Source organism: Fusarium subglutinans, assembly GCF_013396075.1.
Source record: "Fusarium subglutinans strain NRRL 66333 chromosome Unknown NRRL66333_c0000018, whole genome shotgun sequence".
NCBI lineage: Eukaryota > Fungi > Ascomycota > Sordariomycetes > Hypocreales > Nectriaceae > Fusarium > Fusarium subglutinans.
The window spans coordinates 291,362-307,004 of record NW_023502081.1 but is presented as its reverse complement, the minus strand read 5'-3'; the positions used below and the strand labels follow the sequence as shown (position 1 = coordinate 307,004).

Sequence of the window (15,643 nt, the reverse complement as noted above, 5' to 3'; positions counted from 1 at the left end):
TGACCATCTGCAACACAAGGATAGAATATGATATTACATAGTATTTCCTTATGTTTTGCGTGGATTATAAATTTGTAAAATCTACATAATTCCTCCCATCATAACCCTGGGGATTTCTGGTAACAACCAAGTAAACAGAGAACCCGAGACTTTTATAAGACGGCCAGCCGTCATCAGCTGGGTATCATTAGTATTCTATATCCCTTTCCTGCTCGACAGAGCTGAACGCCTTTCAAACATGCCTCAGTCTCATGTACACAATAACAGCAGAGATCTAGTTCATAGGAATCCACTGCATCTTTTCTGTGTCGAATCGGTGACTAATCCCTTGTCAGTTCTCATGGACACGCATATACGTTGCATTGGAAGATCGTACTCATGGTAATCAGTCCTCGACAATGCTCCCTTGCCGTATTCCGAGGTCAGGATCTCCCTGTACCTGTACGGAATCTTGGCTTGAACACCTTCAAAGGTGGTGTCTAACAGAGGAAAGATGTACTTGTCCTATCGCAGGAAGCTTTAGCACAAGGCAACGATCATTGCCATATATACGGTACGCACCTTGAACTCGTGGTCATGCTTATCATACATAACACCATCGCCCATCTCATGGCCGGGGTCATACCTCGCCGCAGTGATGTCAATGAACAGGCCATTCTGCATATCGATCCACCTTGCATCAATGAAGTTCATGTAATCATCCCTCTCGCGATATTTATGATACGGGTTTATCTCCAGCTGAAAGAAGCAACCCTCCGGACACGCATCGTACTGGTAGTAGTAGATGGTCATGTTGTGATAGGCAGCGAGGAAATACATGTCTGCCTCAGTGACTGAGACATCAGCGTCTAGGTCCCATGGCATGACCTGAGAAATCCTTTCGGTTAGAGAATGGGTCTAGACATGTGAAGTTATGGATATCCGTTATTCTCACCTTCTTTCCCCACCACCAGCCGAGAAGGGAGCCATGCATTAACCAGGTCTGGACTCCCAGATCTCGAAATGTGGCTAGGTATGTCTGCATGAGGACTTTGATGCCTGCATTCTGAAGCTGTGGCTCGAGGGCTTCCTCAAAATATCTCGAATCATAGTGGGGATACTGTCTGAGCGAGTGAGCCCTTGTTAGTTTTCTGTACGGCGTTGTGTTGGCTGTTGGTTGGTAACTCACGATGCTTCCCCTGCAAGTTTCGTTAGTCAAAGACTTTCTCATTTAGGATACAATGACCAATTCCATTGGACAAAAGGTGAACTTACTAAAGTATTTCGGTGGAGGAGCGTCTCTGGTGGGAAGTTTCTGTTCAATCTTTTGCAGGACATCGGGGACTGCAAAGGCACTAGCGCTGGTGATCCAACCAAGGGCAACGGCAAAGAATGCCGATACTCTCATGTTATATCCGTTGCCTGGAAGACTAGACTAAACTGTCACTACACGTGGTCGTCAAGACTCAATGGTCAACGCGTATAGTCAGTCAGTTTAGGTTGGTTACGTGGACTGTGTGGTGATGTTTCTGGGGATCTGCAGGGGTAGAGGCTCGCTCGCTCGTAGGCTGGCTCGTAACTTGAAAGGGGGCGTGCGGCAATGACGTTGAGACTGAGAGCCAGTAAGAGACTACTTAGATCGAAGCATTACCTTGTGAACATTATCTTTATGAGAATATAATAAGATGTAGAGTGTGTGCTTGTTGGTGTTGAGAATGACTGGGTTAGATTACAGTCTGCACACACGACTCAGTGAGCGTACAGACAATTAATTGTTTGATGGCCCGTGGCTCCCACACATCCGACGCAAAGGTCCGCGTCACCAGCTCAAATCATATCGATAAGACAGACAGACAGTCTAGGTTGTCTCTATCTGTCAATGCATCGCAACAATTTATACGAATTATATCAATCTCTCTCCAGGCATTCATGAGGCGCATGTGTCCGGAAATGGATGTCGATGTGGCGGCTTAAAATGCATCTTCATGCCTCGTAAATTCTATTCAAGTCGCTGACTGACACTGACGCAAGCTCAAATGGTAAAGGCCCCCCAGGCACGTACATTTTAAGGTTGCCCAGCCTAGATCTAGACTGCCCCGTCTCCACCTCCTCCTCCGTCCATCGCATCGCCAAGCTGAAGCTCAGCTGCCTAAGCTCCCTCATCCTCAACCTCCACTAACCTCAGCCTTATACCCGGCTACTTGTCATCTTCAACCCCTCCCATCCAACCAGCAATTCCACCTCGCTTCTCGTATTCCCTTTTTCCTCTAGAGTCGCTCGCCGCAAACACACCAACAGTCGATACCTCCTTTTCCCGCCCTTGACAATGGGCGCGTGGAACGTACGTCTGCGAAACATCATGCATTAGCAAACCGACAAAACAAAACTGACAGCACCATAGCTCTTCCGTGTCCTGGGCGACTTGTCCCACGCCCTCTCCAAATGCATCCTCATCTTCGCTATCCATCGAAACAGGAGCGCTGAGGGTGTCTCCCTCATCACGCAGATCCTCTACGCCCTCGTCTTCTGCACACGTTACCTCGACCTCTTCATCGAGACCGTACCATGGAACATCGTGTTCAAGATCTTCTACATCATCTCGTCTATCTACATCCTTGCTATTATGCAATGGATCTATCCTCGATCGCGTGAGCGGGAGATTGCCTGGAAAATTGGCGCCATCATCCTTGGTGGCTCGTTTGTCCTGTCTCCGTTCGTCATGCTCATCTTTGAGAGCCACAAGGGTTTCCGACCTGTAGGCCACCGTTCCCCTGCAACTTTGAATATTGCTAACAACTTCTAGTGGATGTGGGTGTTCTCTCAGATTCTCGAGTCCGTCTGCGTTCTTCCCCAGCTTCTCCTCCTTCGGCAAACAACTGTTCCCACCGTTATCGATTCTTTCTATCTCGTCGCTCTCGGCTCCTACCGCGCCCTCTACTGCGTCAACTGGTTCATCCGTGAATTCGAGATCTCTGGCAAGAAGCCCAACACCGTCTCTGTCATCTTCGGCATCATCCAGACTGCCCTATACATCGACTTTGCTTGGGTCTACTACACTCGCCAGCGCGTCAAGCTTCGAGGCGGCGGCATTGTCGATGCCGACGATATGTCCCGTGGATGGCTCCTCCGCCGAATCTTCGGAAAGCGCTTCGAGAACAACGATGACGATGAGGAGAGTGGTCCTGGTGGATTTGAAGATGAGCAGGGTGGCCGACGAGGAGCTCGTCCCAAGTGGGGAGCTCGCGGTATTTCAGTCAGCGCCGATGACGGTGTTCTCGAGCAGGACCGACACAACCGTGACCAGGACGAGTTCGGTGGCCCAGTCGACCCTGACGCCAAGATGCAAGACCCAGATGAGCTTGCGCGAGCTCTCGACGATGATGACGATGAGCAAACGCCGCTACGACCAGGTCAAACAGAAGGCCAGCCCAGCGGTCTTCAAGGTGGCGAGGGTTGGCGCGACTAGGATATCAAGCTTCCACGCCAAACTACAGCTTACATCACTTTTACGAACGCGAGTATGAACTCGAACGGAGTATGACGGATTATTTATTTGGAATGTCTGGACAGGTCTACTACATTGCCATTTTAGTGCGACGTTTGATGGGATGTGGTCCATGGAACTGCGTTAGAAGAAGAGAGGCAGAGTGGTTCCGGTCTTGCTAGTTAGCCATGTTTCTAAGGGGTATTCATGGGTCAAATTTATGTACACATAGCGGAATTCTAACGACGCCAATCTCAGGACGAGATAAATTGGAATTCGGGCACTTTAAGATGATGCATGCATGTCACATTTGCGATTTGAATCAAAGAAGGGGTCGATGTGCGGATATCATTCAGGCAATAACCATGCCCATTCCTGCGCTCAAAAACCAGTGCAGTTGTGTTGAGACAAGCCCATCCCTTTCCACCATCGCCACCATGTCCTTCAAGGACAACTAACGAGCAGCTCCCAACAATTCGCGCCATCTGACAAGGAATCTTTCCAGTCCTGTCTTTTGCAACTCCCATCAGCAGCATCCCAAGCCGCGAGAATAAAACTCCGATAATAACAAAATACAAAAGCTAAACCGTAGCAAAGGGGAAAGAATAGGTCATATACTAGTAATAACATAAACGTCTTGAAACCATAGGGTATTTCCTTCAATGGATGAAGCGCTTCTCGAACTCTGCAAATAGCTTTGGGGTGATTTCATCGCTGCTCATGCCCTCAATCTCGACGAGCACGCCCTTCTGGGCGTAGTGGTTCAGAACAGGCTCGCTGGTCTCTTGGAACTTCTTGTATCGTGCTCTGTAAACCTCCTCCGAATCATCGGGGCGCTGGATCAATCGCTCGCCGGTGACGTCGTCGATTCCAGGGACTCGAGGCGCATTGAAGCTGGTGTTGTAGACTCGGCCGGAAGGCTCGTGGACCCAGCGTCCGAGGATTCGCTCCAGAATAACGGATACGGGGGTCTTGAGCGAGATTACGAGATTGATCGGAATGAGCTTGTCGAGAGGGCCGACTTGAGAAGCTGTTCGGGGGAAGCCGTCGAGGATGAACGAAGCAGAGGGGTCATTGGAGGCCTTGGAAGGACGGTGGCCATCGAGGAACGGAGCGTTGATGAACGGATCAGAAGCAGCGCTGTTGAAAGAAGCCTCCATCGCCGTCGCTTCAGAAGAAAGAGTCATGACATTCGGACCTCCGTTCTTGGCGAGCCATCCCCGGGTGAAGAATTCGTTGGAAATTAGTCGCAGAATAAGATCATCAGCAACAAGTCCGCCTGCCTTCATCGTATTCTCGACCTTGATGCCTGTCTCATTATTAGCATTCGCCCAAATGCTCCAATTGAGGGGGAAATCTACCGAGGGGTGTCCTCTCCTTGACATTTCGACGCAAGAGATCTCCGGTACTAATCTGATTGAGCTGAGGAAAGCGAGCGAGCAATCGCTCGCTCTGTGTCCCTTTACCAACGCCAGGTGCACCGAAGAGGATGACGCGAGCGGCCTTGTTCAGGTTCATTCTAGGCGACCTGTAACGATTGAGGCCGTCGCGAGTTGAAACAATTGAAAAACTTCTGACGTCGGAGCAAAAGAAGGGAAAGTTTGCGCTTCGGTGCGATGAGTAAAGAAAAAAAGTTGTAGGTGCGGATCCAAAATGTCGTTGGAGGTTTAATTTCTTGTTGAGGGTCGATGGGACGATACTTTCGGAGATGGCGCGGGGGGATTGTTGAGTTCGGAGGAAAAAAAGCAAGCACTAGCGGGAATAGTTAGTTGTATAATGAGGTTGAGGGAGAGGAAATAACGGAATAAGCAGCCTCGGGATTACAAAACAACAGTGAGCGATGGATTTGATTTATAGCCAAGAAAGAGGGAAAGACGAGATGCGTTGAGTTGAGTTGAGGTGGATGGGAGCAAGGTTGGAAGTGGGGGGGCTGCTTATGTAGTGTAGATAGGGCGAGGCAAAGCGCTGTTGGTGTTGAGTCCAAGTCGCAAGCGCGGTACTTGGCCCTGCGCCTGTAATTCAGTATCGATACAGGTACCGTTCACTGAAGATGGTGTGGACCGTGCGATGGAGGGTACGAACGGTCAGGGTGGGCAGGGACCAATACTCACAAGTTCAATCTTGATGGCGGAGTCTATAACCGTGGCTTGCCGTCTTTAACATCTACACTTTCAACGTTCTATTATGACTTTATGGAATATCGGCATGCATGGCTGAACCATTGCCGGGACATTTCGGACTCCGGATGATGTGGCATATGATGAATGGGGTGGTAAGAGAGTGAATCGGTGGTTGTGTTTTGCCTTAAGTCCGGTTCGGGCTTTGAGGTCGAAACAGAAAAACATGGGAAGGGGACGGTTAATTATCCCGCGTCATTTCGTGGTGTCATTTGTCGATCTGGGGAATAAAACGTGCACCTCCCTCTTGGCGCCGTTGATCCGATACATGCAGCATCTTCGCTCAAAGTCCGAGATCGCTGACCTCGGCAGCACGACCACTTCCTCCACTATAGTTAAGATGATATGGCATCTTTATATCCTCGAGAACAAAAAGAGTGAATCCTTGAGTCTCGTTTCGTTCTAGAGTGCACCCTAGAAACAGTTGGCGTTAACGGCATTCCAAGAATGATGATGCCTACCGTAGCACGTGTGTTCCCTGCTAACCAATCAAGCTTGTCAGATTTGGCTTTCCAAGAACCCCGGATTTTCCTAGGCGATGGACGGACACCTCGGCACACGGCATTACAAGCCACTGTGCATACCCGTGCAAGCGAGCGTGCCGTCATCGTGGTAACGTCCGCTTTAGGGTAGAACAAGCTTCGTGGACAAGAGTGATGAAGAGCAGAAAACCTCGACGCATTCTATTAGTAATATTTAGAGTAATTAGTCTAAAGTCTCCTAAATTTATCCTAAGATTGCCTAAAGTGATCCTAAGTTTACCTAAGCATTTTCTACATTCATTATCGTGGCCTCGAGTTTTGCCTCCGCGACAGTACGGTCATAACTCAATGTCCAGCTATAGTGTAACTTCGTACGTCTATCATCATTACGACTCTAATCTAATCTATTCAATATGGGAAAAAAAAAAAAGAAAAGACGAACAAAGAGGGATCATCCACGGCATTGACCCAAAACCGCTCAACCAACAAAGCGTCCCATGGTGGTCCTCCTTTCTGATGCTTGCTGAGGAGCCCCAAAGGCCAACTGGAGAATGGCTCATTCTCGATGAAGCTCATGCAATCAAAAACCGAGAGAGCCGCACATACCATTCCATCTCAACTCTCAGACTTTAGTTCGATAACTCTCTCATGATGACAGGCACACCACTGGACAACAAGTGGAATGAATGATGGTTATGCCCTTCTTAGTATGCTTCACGGCCATCCAATCACCAGCTTTATCCTCTTTCAGGCAGCTTTCGTCCAGCGCTAGCTTTTCCCGAGGCTTCCACACAGAGAGATGCATCCAGATGCTCGACGCCTGAAGCCTCCGTCCGCCACGGAGCGCAATTGAACAGGAGGTAGTCGAAAAGGCATCGTGACATTCCCTCTCGATCCAGAGGATCGAAGGCGGTCTGATGACGCCTAGCAAATGTTCAAGAAGACCAGAAGACCTGGTGGCAAGCTTGCGAGCTGGAAGTATCTTACCGGCCCAACAATATGTGTACCACCCTATGCTGTTTGAGCTCGAGCTTGAGGAAGCCCTAGCTAGGGCTACGCGCCGCAATGAGGCTATGAAAGCGTTTGAAGAAGGCAAACAAGCAGCGACAGACCAGCTCGTCAAGTGGAAGAAACAACTGGAGCAGGACGAGAACTAGCTCTCTCGTCGGGCAAGAGTCATCACGGACGTCATCGGCCAGCATAAATATCGATATCCCAACCATTCATTTTCGATCGTGGATAAAAGTAGACACTTCGTCATCAAGACGCCTTTCGAGGCCAAGCCTCCTCAAGTTATGCTTGCCACGAGGAACACAGGAGCATAGGGCCTCAATCTCCAGTGCCCGCGGTATGAGAGGCTTGAGCACGTCCTAAAGGGCACTGGGTTTCTTCCGTCCTAAATGCCCTAAATCCTTAGGTAAATTTAGGATAACTTAGGGTAATTTAGGAGAAATTTAGGATATTATTTGATGAGTTTATTTTCACCCTAGGCCGAGTGGGCGAGCGTGCCGTCGTCGCTACTACTATAGTTGCTCTACTCCTGGCGAGCATACTGAACATAAATCCTTCCCTGTGATGGAACACACCACCATATGAGTGACGAAATGTCTCAGCCCATCCACCTCGGTTATTTGAAGCCAGCTGAACTCGTTATAGGTGACTTCAATCTTGTTACTTGAGAGTCCCAGGGGCTCTGTCACCCCTTTGAGGTAGCGGAAGTTTCTCCATGGTCGGCACATATGAATCTCGACACGGAGGGCAGTCGACAGAGACACAATCTGGGCTACCTAAGCCCTGACATGCGGATAAGCCCCTTCATACTCCCCATGAGCCATCTGGGTCATTCTGTATCGGGGGAGAAGGCTTGCTTGAGGGAATGAGTCTCTGTGGAAAATATTGGCCTGGGCGCGGAGATAGGGTACTTGTGCTCAATTCAGGTTGAATTGAGCACGGACGAACTGCGAGAATAGCTTCATACTCTGGCTTGACGTAAAGAGGAACACGACTCTCTTGAAAACTTCTACCAGGTATTCCTGGCGCAGGCCAGAAACCTTGGTGATAGAGTGCGATAGGTAGGGTGGCAGTCCTGTCGCGTCGACAGGACATAAGAAAAGGCCATTGTGATCCTGCTTCCAGCCACGGGCTGTTGACTCGATTTCCACCATCTTGCCGTAGACGTTCATTCGAAGTTCAGGAATTAGAAGGGCGCCTTTCACAATTAGCAGGGACTCGCGCTCAGAAGCGGCCGGTGTGATGCCGACTTTGGGTGTGAGCTTGGGCTTCTTTCGAGGTGGCTGGAGAGATCTGTTAGTTTCCAAGGCATGAGATTAACGTGGAGAGAGAAAACTTGCCCTTCACCTTGGTGGCATGATGGTAGGCGGGCTGTTTAAGTTGCGTTTGTCGCGTCTGGTCTATACACAGGTCAGAGGAAATGATCGGTTGGCCACAGCGAGCGCCAGGGGCCCACGGGCTTCCAAAAATAGATTCAAATAAACCGTACGAATTAATTGATCAACTTACGAGCTCTTTCCTTGGATGCGATTGCAGTGGTGTCGCCGAGAGGGACATGGCAAGAGGGCTTGGTGTGTTGGCGGAAAATGAGGAGAAAAGTTTGAGGGAGAGAGAATAAGGTAGGTATCTCGAGGAGAATTCCAATGGCTACCTTGCTTAAGTACCTAGGTATGTCACTGAAAATGACCGTGAATCACGAACCATGGATTGAGGTAAAAAACCATTCACTGAGCCAACTTGAGTAAGTTACTCTATATAATAAGGCATCATATGGCTCAATCTCGAGCGCATCTCAAATGCATCTCAAGCGCTTTGAGAAGCAATTACATGGTATTTACAAGTGATCATAATTAGATCCGCAACGCCAAAAATAGATTGAACAGTGATGAGCAGTGAAATCAAGGAGAGGATCTCCCTGAGTAACAACATAGCCATCACGAAGAACGGTTAGAGACACTGTCACCAAAGGCCCGGACTTCTAATCCTAAATATTAAAAATGATTAGGTAAATTGATGATAATTTAGGGTAGTTTAGGATAAATTTAGGAGACTCTCTGAAGAGTGTACTTTTGTCCCCGAGGCGGAGCAAGCAAGCAAGCCGTCATGAAGAATGTGTCAGTGATGCTAGTCATCAAGACGAACAGCGCAGAGCCAAGGGAGCGTACCAACGATGAAGAAGTTACATATAGTACCTCTCAGGCCTTGGTGATAATAAAAAAACCGGAATTAAATCTGAGGTTGCGGGACGATAAGGCGGAGCGGCACGGCAGCGGTAAGTTGCGGTGCGGTGCGGGTGCGGCCTGTTGTCGTCAGGTAAAGGACTGCCAACGGGGCAAATTAAGCTTAATTTTGAGCTTCTTTATTATCAGGTTTACAGCCACTTCGTTGAACTCCCCCCATATGTACACCCTAGCATTCCATCATTGGTGATGACATTGTGAAACAGTCAATGGTGACTTTGATGCTCAGCAGTATAGAGAAACGACATGTTAAAAACAACGTCACTTTTCACAATTGCCGTGCATGGTTCCCGAATATCTCAATCGTGGGGTGTTGCACCCATACGAGATCAGCGGAATTACATCCCCATTGACTAACAAAACATCGGCATGTGGGCCACCAACCTCACGGCTAACATTCTCTATTCCTCCAGCAATAGGATCCTCACGCCTTGAAAGCTCCCGGATGTTATCCGACAAGTCAGTCTTGGCAGACGAGTACACCCACTACCGGTGACACCTCCATCGTACAAGCACCCAGACATTCGGTACAAGACGCACGCATGGTTCTGTTCTTGACCGTCATGGGATTTGCAAGTCTGCTAAAAGGGCCGAAAACTTATATGGGCTCCCCGCATGTTTAAACGGTTTAGAGCCTGCGCCGTCCCCAGATTATCCCCGCGTTGGACCTCTGCATCATGAGAATCACGGCGTTTTTAGTCATGGACCACCAGGTTTTTCATCGGGCTATATTCTTGGCATTACGGGGGTCGGCCTTCTCATCTGGTCTTCTCATTTGACAAACTGTATCGGAATGAGCTGCGATTGGGTCGGATTAGTGTCCATAGCTGGGTTTGTAAGGTCCGGAGTTGACTTGTAGCTCCCGGATGCTCAATGTTTTGTGCTGTGAGGTTAGACTGAGAGAAGCAAGGATTCAAAAGGTCGGTCCGAATCAAGTTGGTGATGATGGAGTTTGCGATGGCCAAGATGGCGAGAGTGTAAGTGAATGACCTCGGGTCTGCTAAAACTTCGGGATATGGAGAGATGTTGACGAAAAGTGAGTGTATATAAGATGAAGTGATCGACCGGAAGTTTGTATAGGACCAGCCAATCCACAGACTTGGACTTCTATTCATCTCTCTTCTATACCTTCACCATGTGGTCCAGTCTTCTCCTTCTGGGAGGCGTCTCTTTGAGCATAGCCAACCCAATCGTCCGACAAGATGCCAATCCTCCGTACAGAAACAAGACTCTATGTCTTGACAAGCGTGTTGATGACCTCATGTCCCGCATGTCCCTAGAGGACAAGGCAGGCCAGATGTTTCACGGCCGTACCGTGGTGGTCAACAATACCTTCGATGAGACCATCGAGGAATTCGTCATCGGCAAGCGTATCACTCACTACGTTCTCAGCGGCGGTGTCAATGATGTTCGAGGTGTCGCAAATTGGTATAATAAGCTACAGAGGCTGGCGATGAGCACACCCCTTGGTATCCCCAGTGAGTGCTACTGCTTTGATGATATTGTGACCCCTTCAACCCCTAAGCATACTGACGTCTTGTTAGTCACAATTAGCAGTGATCCACAGCACGGGTGGACAGACGAGAATGCTGTCTCCGTTGTAGCACAGGGTTTCTCTCGATGGACGGAGCCTCTTGGTCTCGCTGCCCTGCGATCCCCAGAGCTGGTCCGCCAGTTCGCTGAGATCGCACGAGAGGAGTACGTCGCTGTTGGTATCCGACAGGCACTACACCCTCAAGTCGATCTAGCTACTGAGCCACGCTGGGGACGTATTACCGGCACCATGGGAGAGGATGCCAACCTCACCAGTGCCTTGATGGTTGAGTACATCAAGGGTCTTCAGGGTGACAAGATCGGCCCCAACTCGGTTATCGCGACCACGAAGCATTTCCCCGGTGGTGGTCCAATGGAGGATGGAGAGGACTCTCACTTTCCCTGGGTAAGTAAGATCATACCTGATAATAGAACCATGTCTGACGTCGAGGTGTAGGGCAAGAACCAGACTTACCCTGGCAACAACAGAGACTACCACTTGATCCCCTTCAAGGCAGCCATCGCAGCTGGTACCCGTCAAATGATGCCCTACTACTCTCGTCCTATCAACACGTCATGGGAAGAAGTCGCCTTTGGGTTTAACAAGGGCGTCGTCAACGATCTCCTCAAGAAAGAGCTTGGCTTCGATGGTATTGTCGTCACCGACTGGGGTATCGTCACTACCCGATTCTGGGGTCTTGAAGACCAAACCGAGCTCGAGCGCGCCCGTCGCGTTCTCGAGGCTGGATGCGATATCTTTGGTGGCGAGACCAAGCCTGAACTTATCATTGAGCTCGTCAACAAGGGTCTCGTTTCAGAAGCCCGCATCAACGAGTCTGTTCGCAAGCTTATGAAGGAGAAGTTTGAGCTGGGTCTCTTCGATAATCCCTTCGTTGATGTCGACAAGGCTGAGCGCATTGCTGGAAACGATTACTTCAGCCGTCTTGGAAACGAGACACAGCGCCGCGCATTCACTCTTCTCACCAACAAGGACGATATCCTGCCTCTTCCTCTGTCCGCTCTCAACGCCAAGTTCTACATCGAGGGAATTGAGCCTGAAGTAATGGAATCCCGCAATCTCAGTGTTGTCGAGAACCCAGAGGACGCAGACTACGCCCTCCTCCGCCTGGCCTCACCCTTCAAGCCTACCACAGCACCTGGTCTTCCCGCCATGATCAACAACGGCAGTCTCGAGTTCAACACGACCGAAAAGGCTCGCCAGGCCAAGATCTACGCGACGCTCCCAACAGTCGTGGACATCAGACTCAACCGACCCGCCGCGGTACCTGAAGTCGCTGAGCAGGCTGTTGCGCTGTTCGGTAGCTACGGTAGCAGCCACGATGCATTCTTGGATGTTGTCTTTGGAACGGATGGTTGGGGTCCTGAGGGAAGATTGCCTTTTGATCTGCCCGTGTCTCAGGAGGCTGCTGATGCGCAGAAAGAGGATGTGCCGTTTGATGTGGAGGCCTTGTTTAAGTTTGGACATGGATTGAGGTATAAGGATACGTGTGATAATTTATAGTTGGGGGCCATGAGATGATGACATAGTTTTACTCTGATAAAGGGGCTGTAATTAAAATAAGCTGTTTGCGTATAACCACATGATGCATTGACGTCTGAGTAGTGACAGTCACAGTGATAGTAAAGGCTGGGTTTAGTGGCTGTGGTACACCAACCACAAACATCGTCTTATGAATCGAATGACAGATTTAACATCATACTTACCGTCAATTAATTGACATTCTGTTGGCCAAGCATGTCAACAACGCATCAGACTTGAGCCATGTTGGGCCGTAAACACAGAGTGAGACTGTCTTGGCTAATGAATGCAGGTTAAATGGCCCGGAAATACTGAAACCAATCAAGCGTGAATGGAAGTAGTTCAGAGCGTCTGAGCCTAGGTATGTTTCATAATCTCCGAAGTGACTGGCCAATGCTGACCTGCCAACTCAGACTGCAACTCAAGCAATTGAGGCCCTTTCTACTGCCAATATCTACAGACCACATCACATCACATATACTCGGCTAAACATTTGCGGTAAATTCGAGCATCTCCAGCGGAGATAAGAGCGGGCTTTATCCATCCGTTGTTGAGACCTGTCACATGCAGGGGAGGGGGAATTGCAAAGAACTTCTCCATCTCTCCCAACAAAAGGATACACTCGGCACTACCGGCCATCACGTGATGCCCTGTTTCTTCTAGATTCTGTTGACGCAAGCCCCCTGTAAATCGCAAGCAGAACGCAGGGATTGGATGCTTTCGCTGTAAGCCCTGCCGGAACAATAGTGAGCCCGTCCCCCGAATGCGGCGAACCCCGGTCGGCGGGAAGACGGAGCTAGCCTGCTCTGCGCTCATCCATTGATCCAATCCCATCACCACGAGCACTGCTATTCCATTATTGTACGGCTTGTCTGTACATCACCACACCCTTTCGCCATTAGCGGGCTCTTGGAGAATCTCGACTTTGCATCCACTCCGTCTCTTTTCTTCATTATCTCCGACTTCAACTTATCTCACTCTCTTCTGTTCTGCTGTACCATTTTGGTCCCTTGATATCGATACGTTGCGCCGAGATTACGAAATTATACTCTACACCCTATCCGCCACATCTGATCCTCCCTCTATCCCGACTCCTGCTCGCAATGAGCGCTTCCTCCAATGTCGCTCGCCGGGCGGTTGCCCGGAACCCTTTGATGGGTAATGGTGAGCATCGCACTTTTGATGAGGTGTCATTTACGTCCTCTGCTAACCTCTCACCAAAGCCCGAGCTCTCTCACGGGGTGTTACTCCTGCCCTCCTCGGTCGCCATGTCAGTCGTAACGTCAAGATACCTGCCATTGCTCTGTTGATCCCTCGATCGATGAGTACCGATCATCACCGACACGACCCCAGTTCTTCTGGCCCGCCCCCGGGATTCAATGCCGAGCAGGCTAAGAAGCCGCTTCCCAAGGATTCCACAGGCTCTGTTGTTGCTAAGAAGGAGGACAAGAAGCTTGACCCGAACCCCAAGGACGCTGCTTTGTTGAAGCCTGCCGATGCCTCTGCCGCAGCCAAGGCTGACACAGAAGTTGTTGCCACCAAGGAGGGTGTAATGGAGAAGGGCGATGCTGCTCGCAAGGCCAAGGAGGAGAAGAAACTTACTCTCTGGGAGAAGGTCAAGAAGGAGGCTCACCACTACTGGGATGGATCGAAGCTGCTCGTGGCTGAGGTCAAGATCAGCTGGCGATTGGCCCTCAAGATGGCTGCCGGATACGAGCTCACCCGACGTGAGAACAAGCAACTTCAGCGAACAGTCCAGGATCTTGGTCGTTTAGTGCCCTTCTCCGTCTTCATTATCGTTCCTCTTGGTGAGGCACTTCTGCCTCTTGCCCTCAAGCTCTTCCCCAACATGCTTCCCAGCACATTCGAGGGACAAAAGTCAAAGGAGGCCAAGGCTACACTCCTCCGATCCACACGCAAGGAAGTTAGCCAATTCTTAAGACAAACACTCGGCGAGTCTGGCTTGCCAGTGAGTCAAGCAACAACACAAAAGGAAGAGTTCTCCAACTTCTTCCGCAAAGTTCGCGCCACTGGCGAGACACCCACAGCCGAGGATGTTATCAAGGTCTGCAAGGCCTTCCGCGATGATTTGACCCTCGACAACTTGTCACGACCTCAGCTCGTCTCTATGTGCAAGTACATGAACCTCAACACATTCGGTACCGACATGATGCTCCGATATCAGATTCGTCACCGCATGCGACAGATCAAGCGCGACGACAAGGCCATTAGCTACGAGGGTGTCGATAGTCTGACTGTTGCCGAGCTTCAGGCTGCTTGTGCTGCTCGTGGTATCCGAACACACAGTGTCTCCCCCGCCCGCATGCGAGGAGACCTTCAGACTTGGCTTGATCTCCGACTCAAGGAGGGTGTTCCCTCAACACTTCTCGTCCTGAGCAACGCCTACATGTACGGCCAAGGCTCAGGTGAGGGTTACAACCAGGTTGATGCTCTCATCGGTGTCATGTCCGCCATTCCCGAGGAGCTGTACCACGAGATCGAGCTTGAGGTGCACAGCGCCGAGGGCGCTGCCACTAACAAGCAGCGACTCGAGGTCATCAAGGAGCAGCAAGATCTCATCGAGGACGAGGCAGAGCAGGACCAAGCTAGTCAAAGCTCCGGTTTCGCCACTCCCCGAGACACAGATGATATCGATGAGAAGGAGGAGAGACTCGCTCAGGCTGAGGCTGAGGGTCTTGGTAAGAAGCAAGTGAGCGAGATGGTCGAGGCCGAGATGGAGTTGGCCAAGGCCGCTGAGTCTGCTGCTTCACTAGAGCGGGAGATCAACGCCAGTTCTGGATCGTCCAGGGAGCAGAAGTAGACGGGAGAAGGTGAAGTGAGCTCGAGGCTCAATGTACCATGACTTGGTGTGTGTGTTTTTCATATGTATGACTGTATGGATTGGTATGGCATCAAGGCGGTATGGGAATTAAGGCGCTTTGCTGCTGTATCAAAAACTGGCCCCCGACATTTGAGAGGACCGAAGATTAAGTATTACTTGTTTGGGATAGACCACTCTCGACGGGAAGCAATAGATTCCACTGAATGATTTTATTTGTATATATAATTGATCTGCCATCAACACCTGCAATTGTGAGTTGACTTATTCCCGAGCGGTGATGCCTATGAGAGAGGGACCCTTGGGCTTGGCTGAGCTGCGTCATCGTCTTTGCTGATGTAGATCCTGATAGAGGGGT

General features: G+C 50.1%; 6 protein-coding genes across 6 annotated transcripts; 3 read left to right on the top strand and 3 right to left on the bottom strand.

Annotated features, from left to right (window-relative positions):
* Positions 1-274: 274 nt before the first annotated feature.
* On the bottom strand, positions 275-1,387 carry FSUBG_2116 (mannosylphosphorylation MNN4; the record flags this gene model as incomplete). Its single annotated transcript, XM_036679856.1, has 6 exons — positions 275-320; positions 377-504; positions 562-897; positions 935-1,103; positions 1,169-1,178; positions 1,255-1,387. The coding sequence occupies 6 exons, from the start codon at positions 1,385-1,387 to the stop codon at positions 275-277; spliced, it is 822 nt and encodes a 273-aa protein (XP_036542392.1).
* A 918-nt stretch (positions 1,388-2,305) lies between these two features.
* FSUBG_2115 (ER lumen retaining receptor) lies at positions 2,306-3,445 on the top strand (the record flags this gene model as incomplete). Its single annotated transcript, XM_036679855.1, has 3 exons — positions 2,306-2,320; positions 2,381-2,734; positions 2,783-3,445. The coding sequence occupies 3 exons, from the start codon at positions 2,306-2,308 to the stop codon at positions 3,443-3,445; spliced, it is 1,032 nt and encodes a 343-aa protein (XP_036542391.1).
* Positions 3,446-4,122: 677 nt separating this feature from the next.
* FSUBG_2114 (adenylate kinase) lies at positions 4,123-4,981 on the bottom strand (the record flags this gene model as incomplete). The annotated part of the gene is made up of 2 exons (XM_036679854.1): positions 4,123-4,772; positions 4,825-4,981. 2 exons carry the CDS (start codon positions 4,979-4,981, stop codon positions 4,123-4,125), a joined length of 807 nt encoding a protein of 268 aa, XP_036542390.1.
* Positions 4,982-8,050: 3,069 nt separating this feature from the next.
* FSUBG_2113 (uncharacterized protein) lies at positions 8,051-8,491 on the bottom strand (the record flags this gene model as incomplete). Its single annotated transcript, XM_036679853.1, has 2 exons — positions 8,051-8,426; positions 8,481-8,491. 2 exons carry the CDS (start codon positions 8,489-8,491, stop codon positions 8,051-8,053), a joined length of 387 nt encoding a protein of 128 aa, XP_036542389.1.
* A 2,017-nt stretch (positions 8,492-10,508) lies between these two features.
* On the top strand, positions 10,509-12,428 carry FSUBG_2112 (periplasmic beta-glucosidase beta-xylosidase precursor; the record flags this gene model as incomplete). Its single annotated transcript, XM_036679852.1, has 2 exons — positions 10,509-11,312; positions 11,364-12,428. 2 exons carry the CDS (start codon positions 10,509-10,511, stop codon positions 12,426-12,428), a joined length of 1,869 nt encoding a protein of 622 aa, XP_036542388.1.
* Positions 12,429-13,549: 1,121 nt separating this feature from the next.
* Positions 13,550-15,267, top strand: FSUBG_2111 (suppressor of mrs2-1 mutation; the record flags this gene model as incomplete). Its single annotated transcript, XM_036679851.1, has 2 exons — positions 13,550-13,610; positions 13,670-15,267. The coding sequence occupies 2 exons, from the start codon at positions 13,550-13,552 to the stop codon at positions 15,265-15,267; spliced, it is 1,659 nt and encodes a 552-aa protein (XP_036542387.1).
* Between the last annotated feature and the right edge of the window lie 376 nt (positions 15,268-15,643).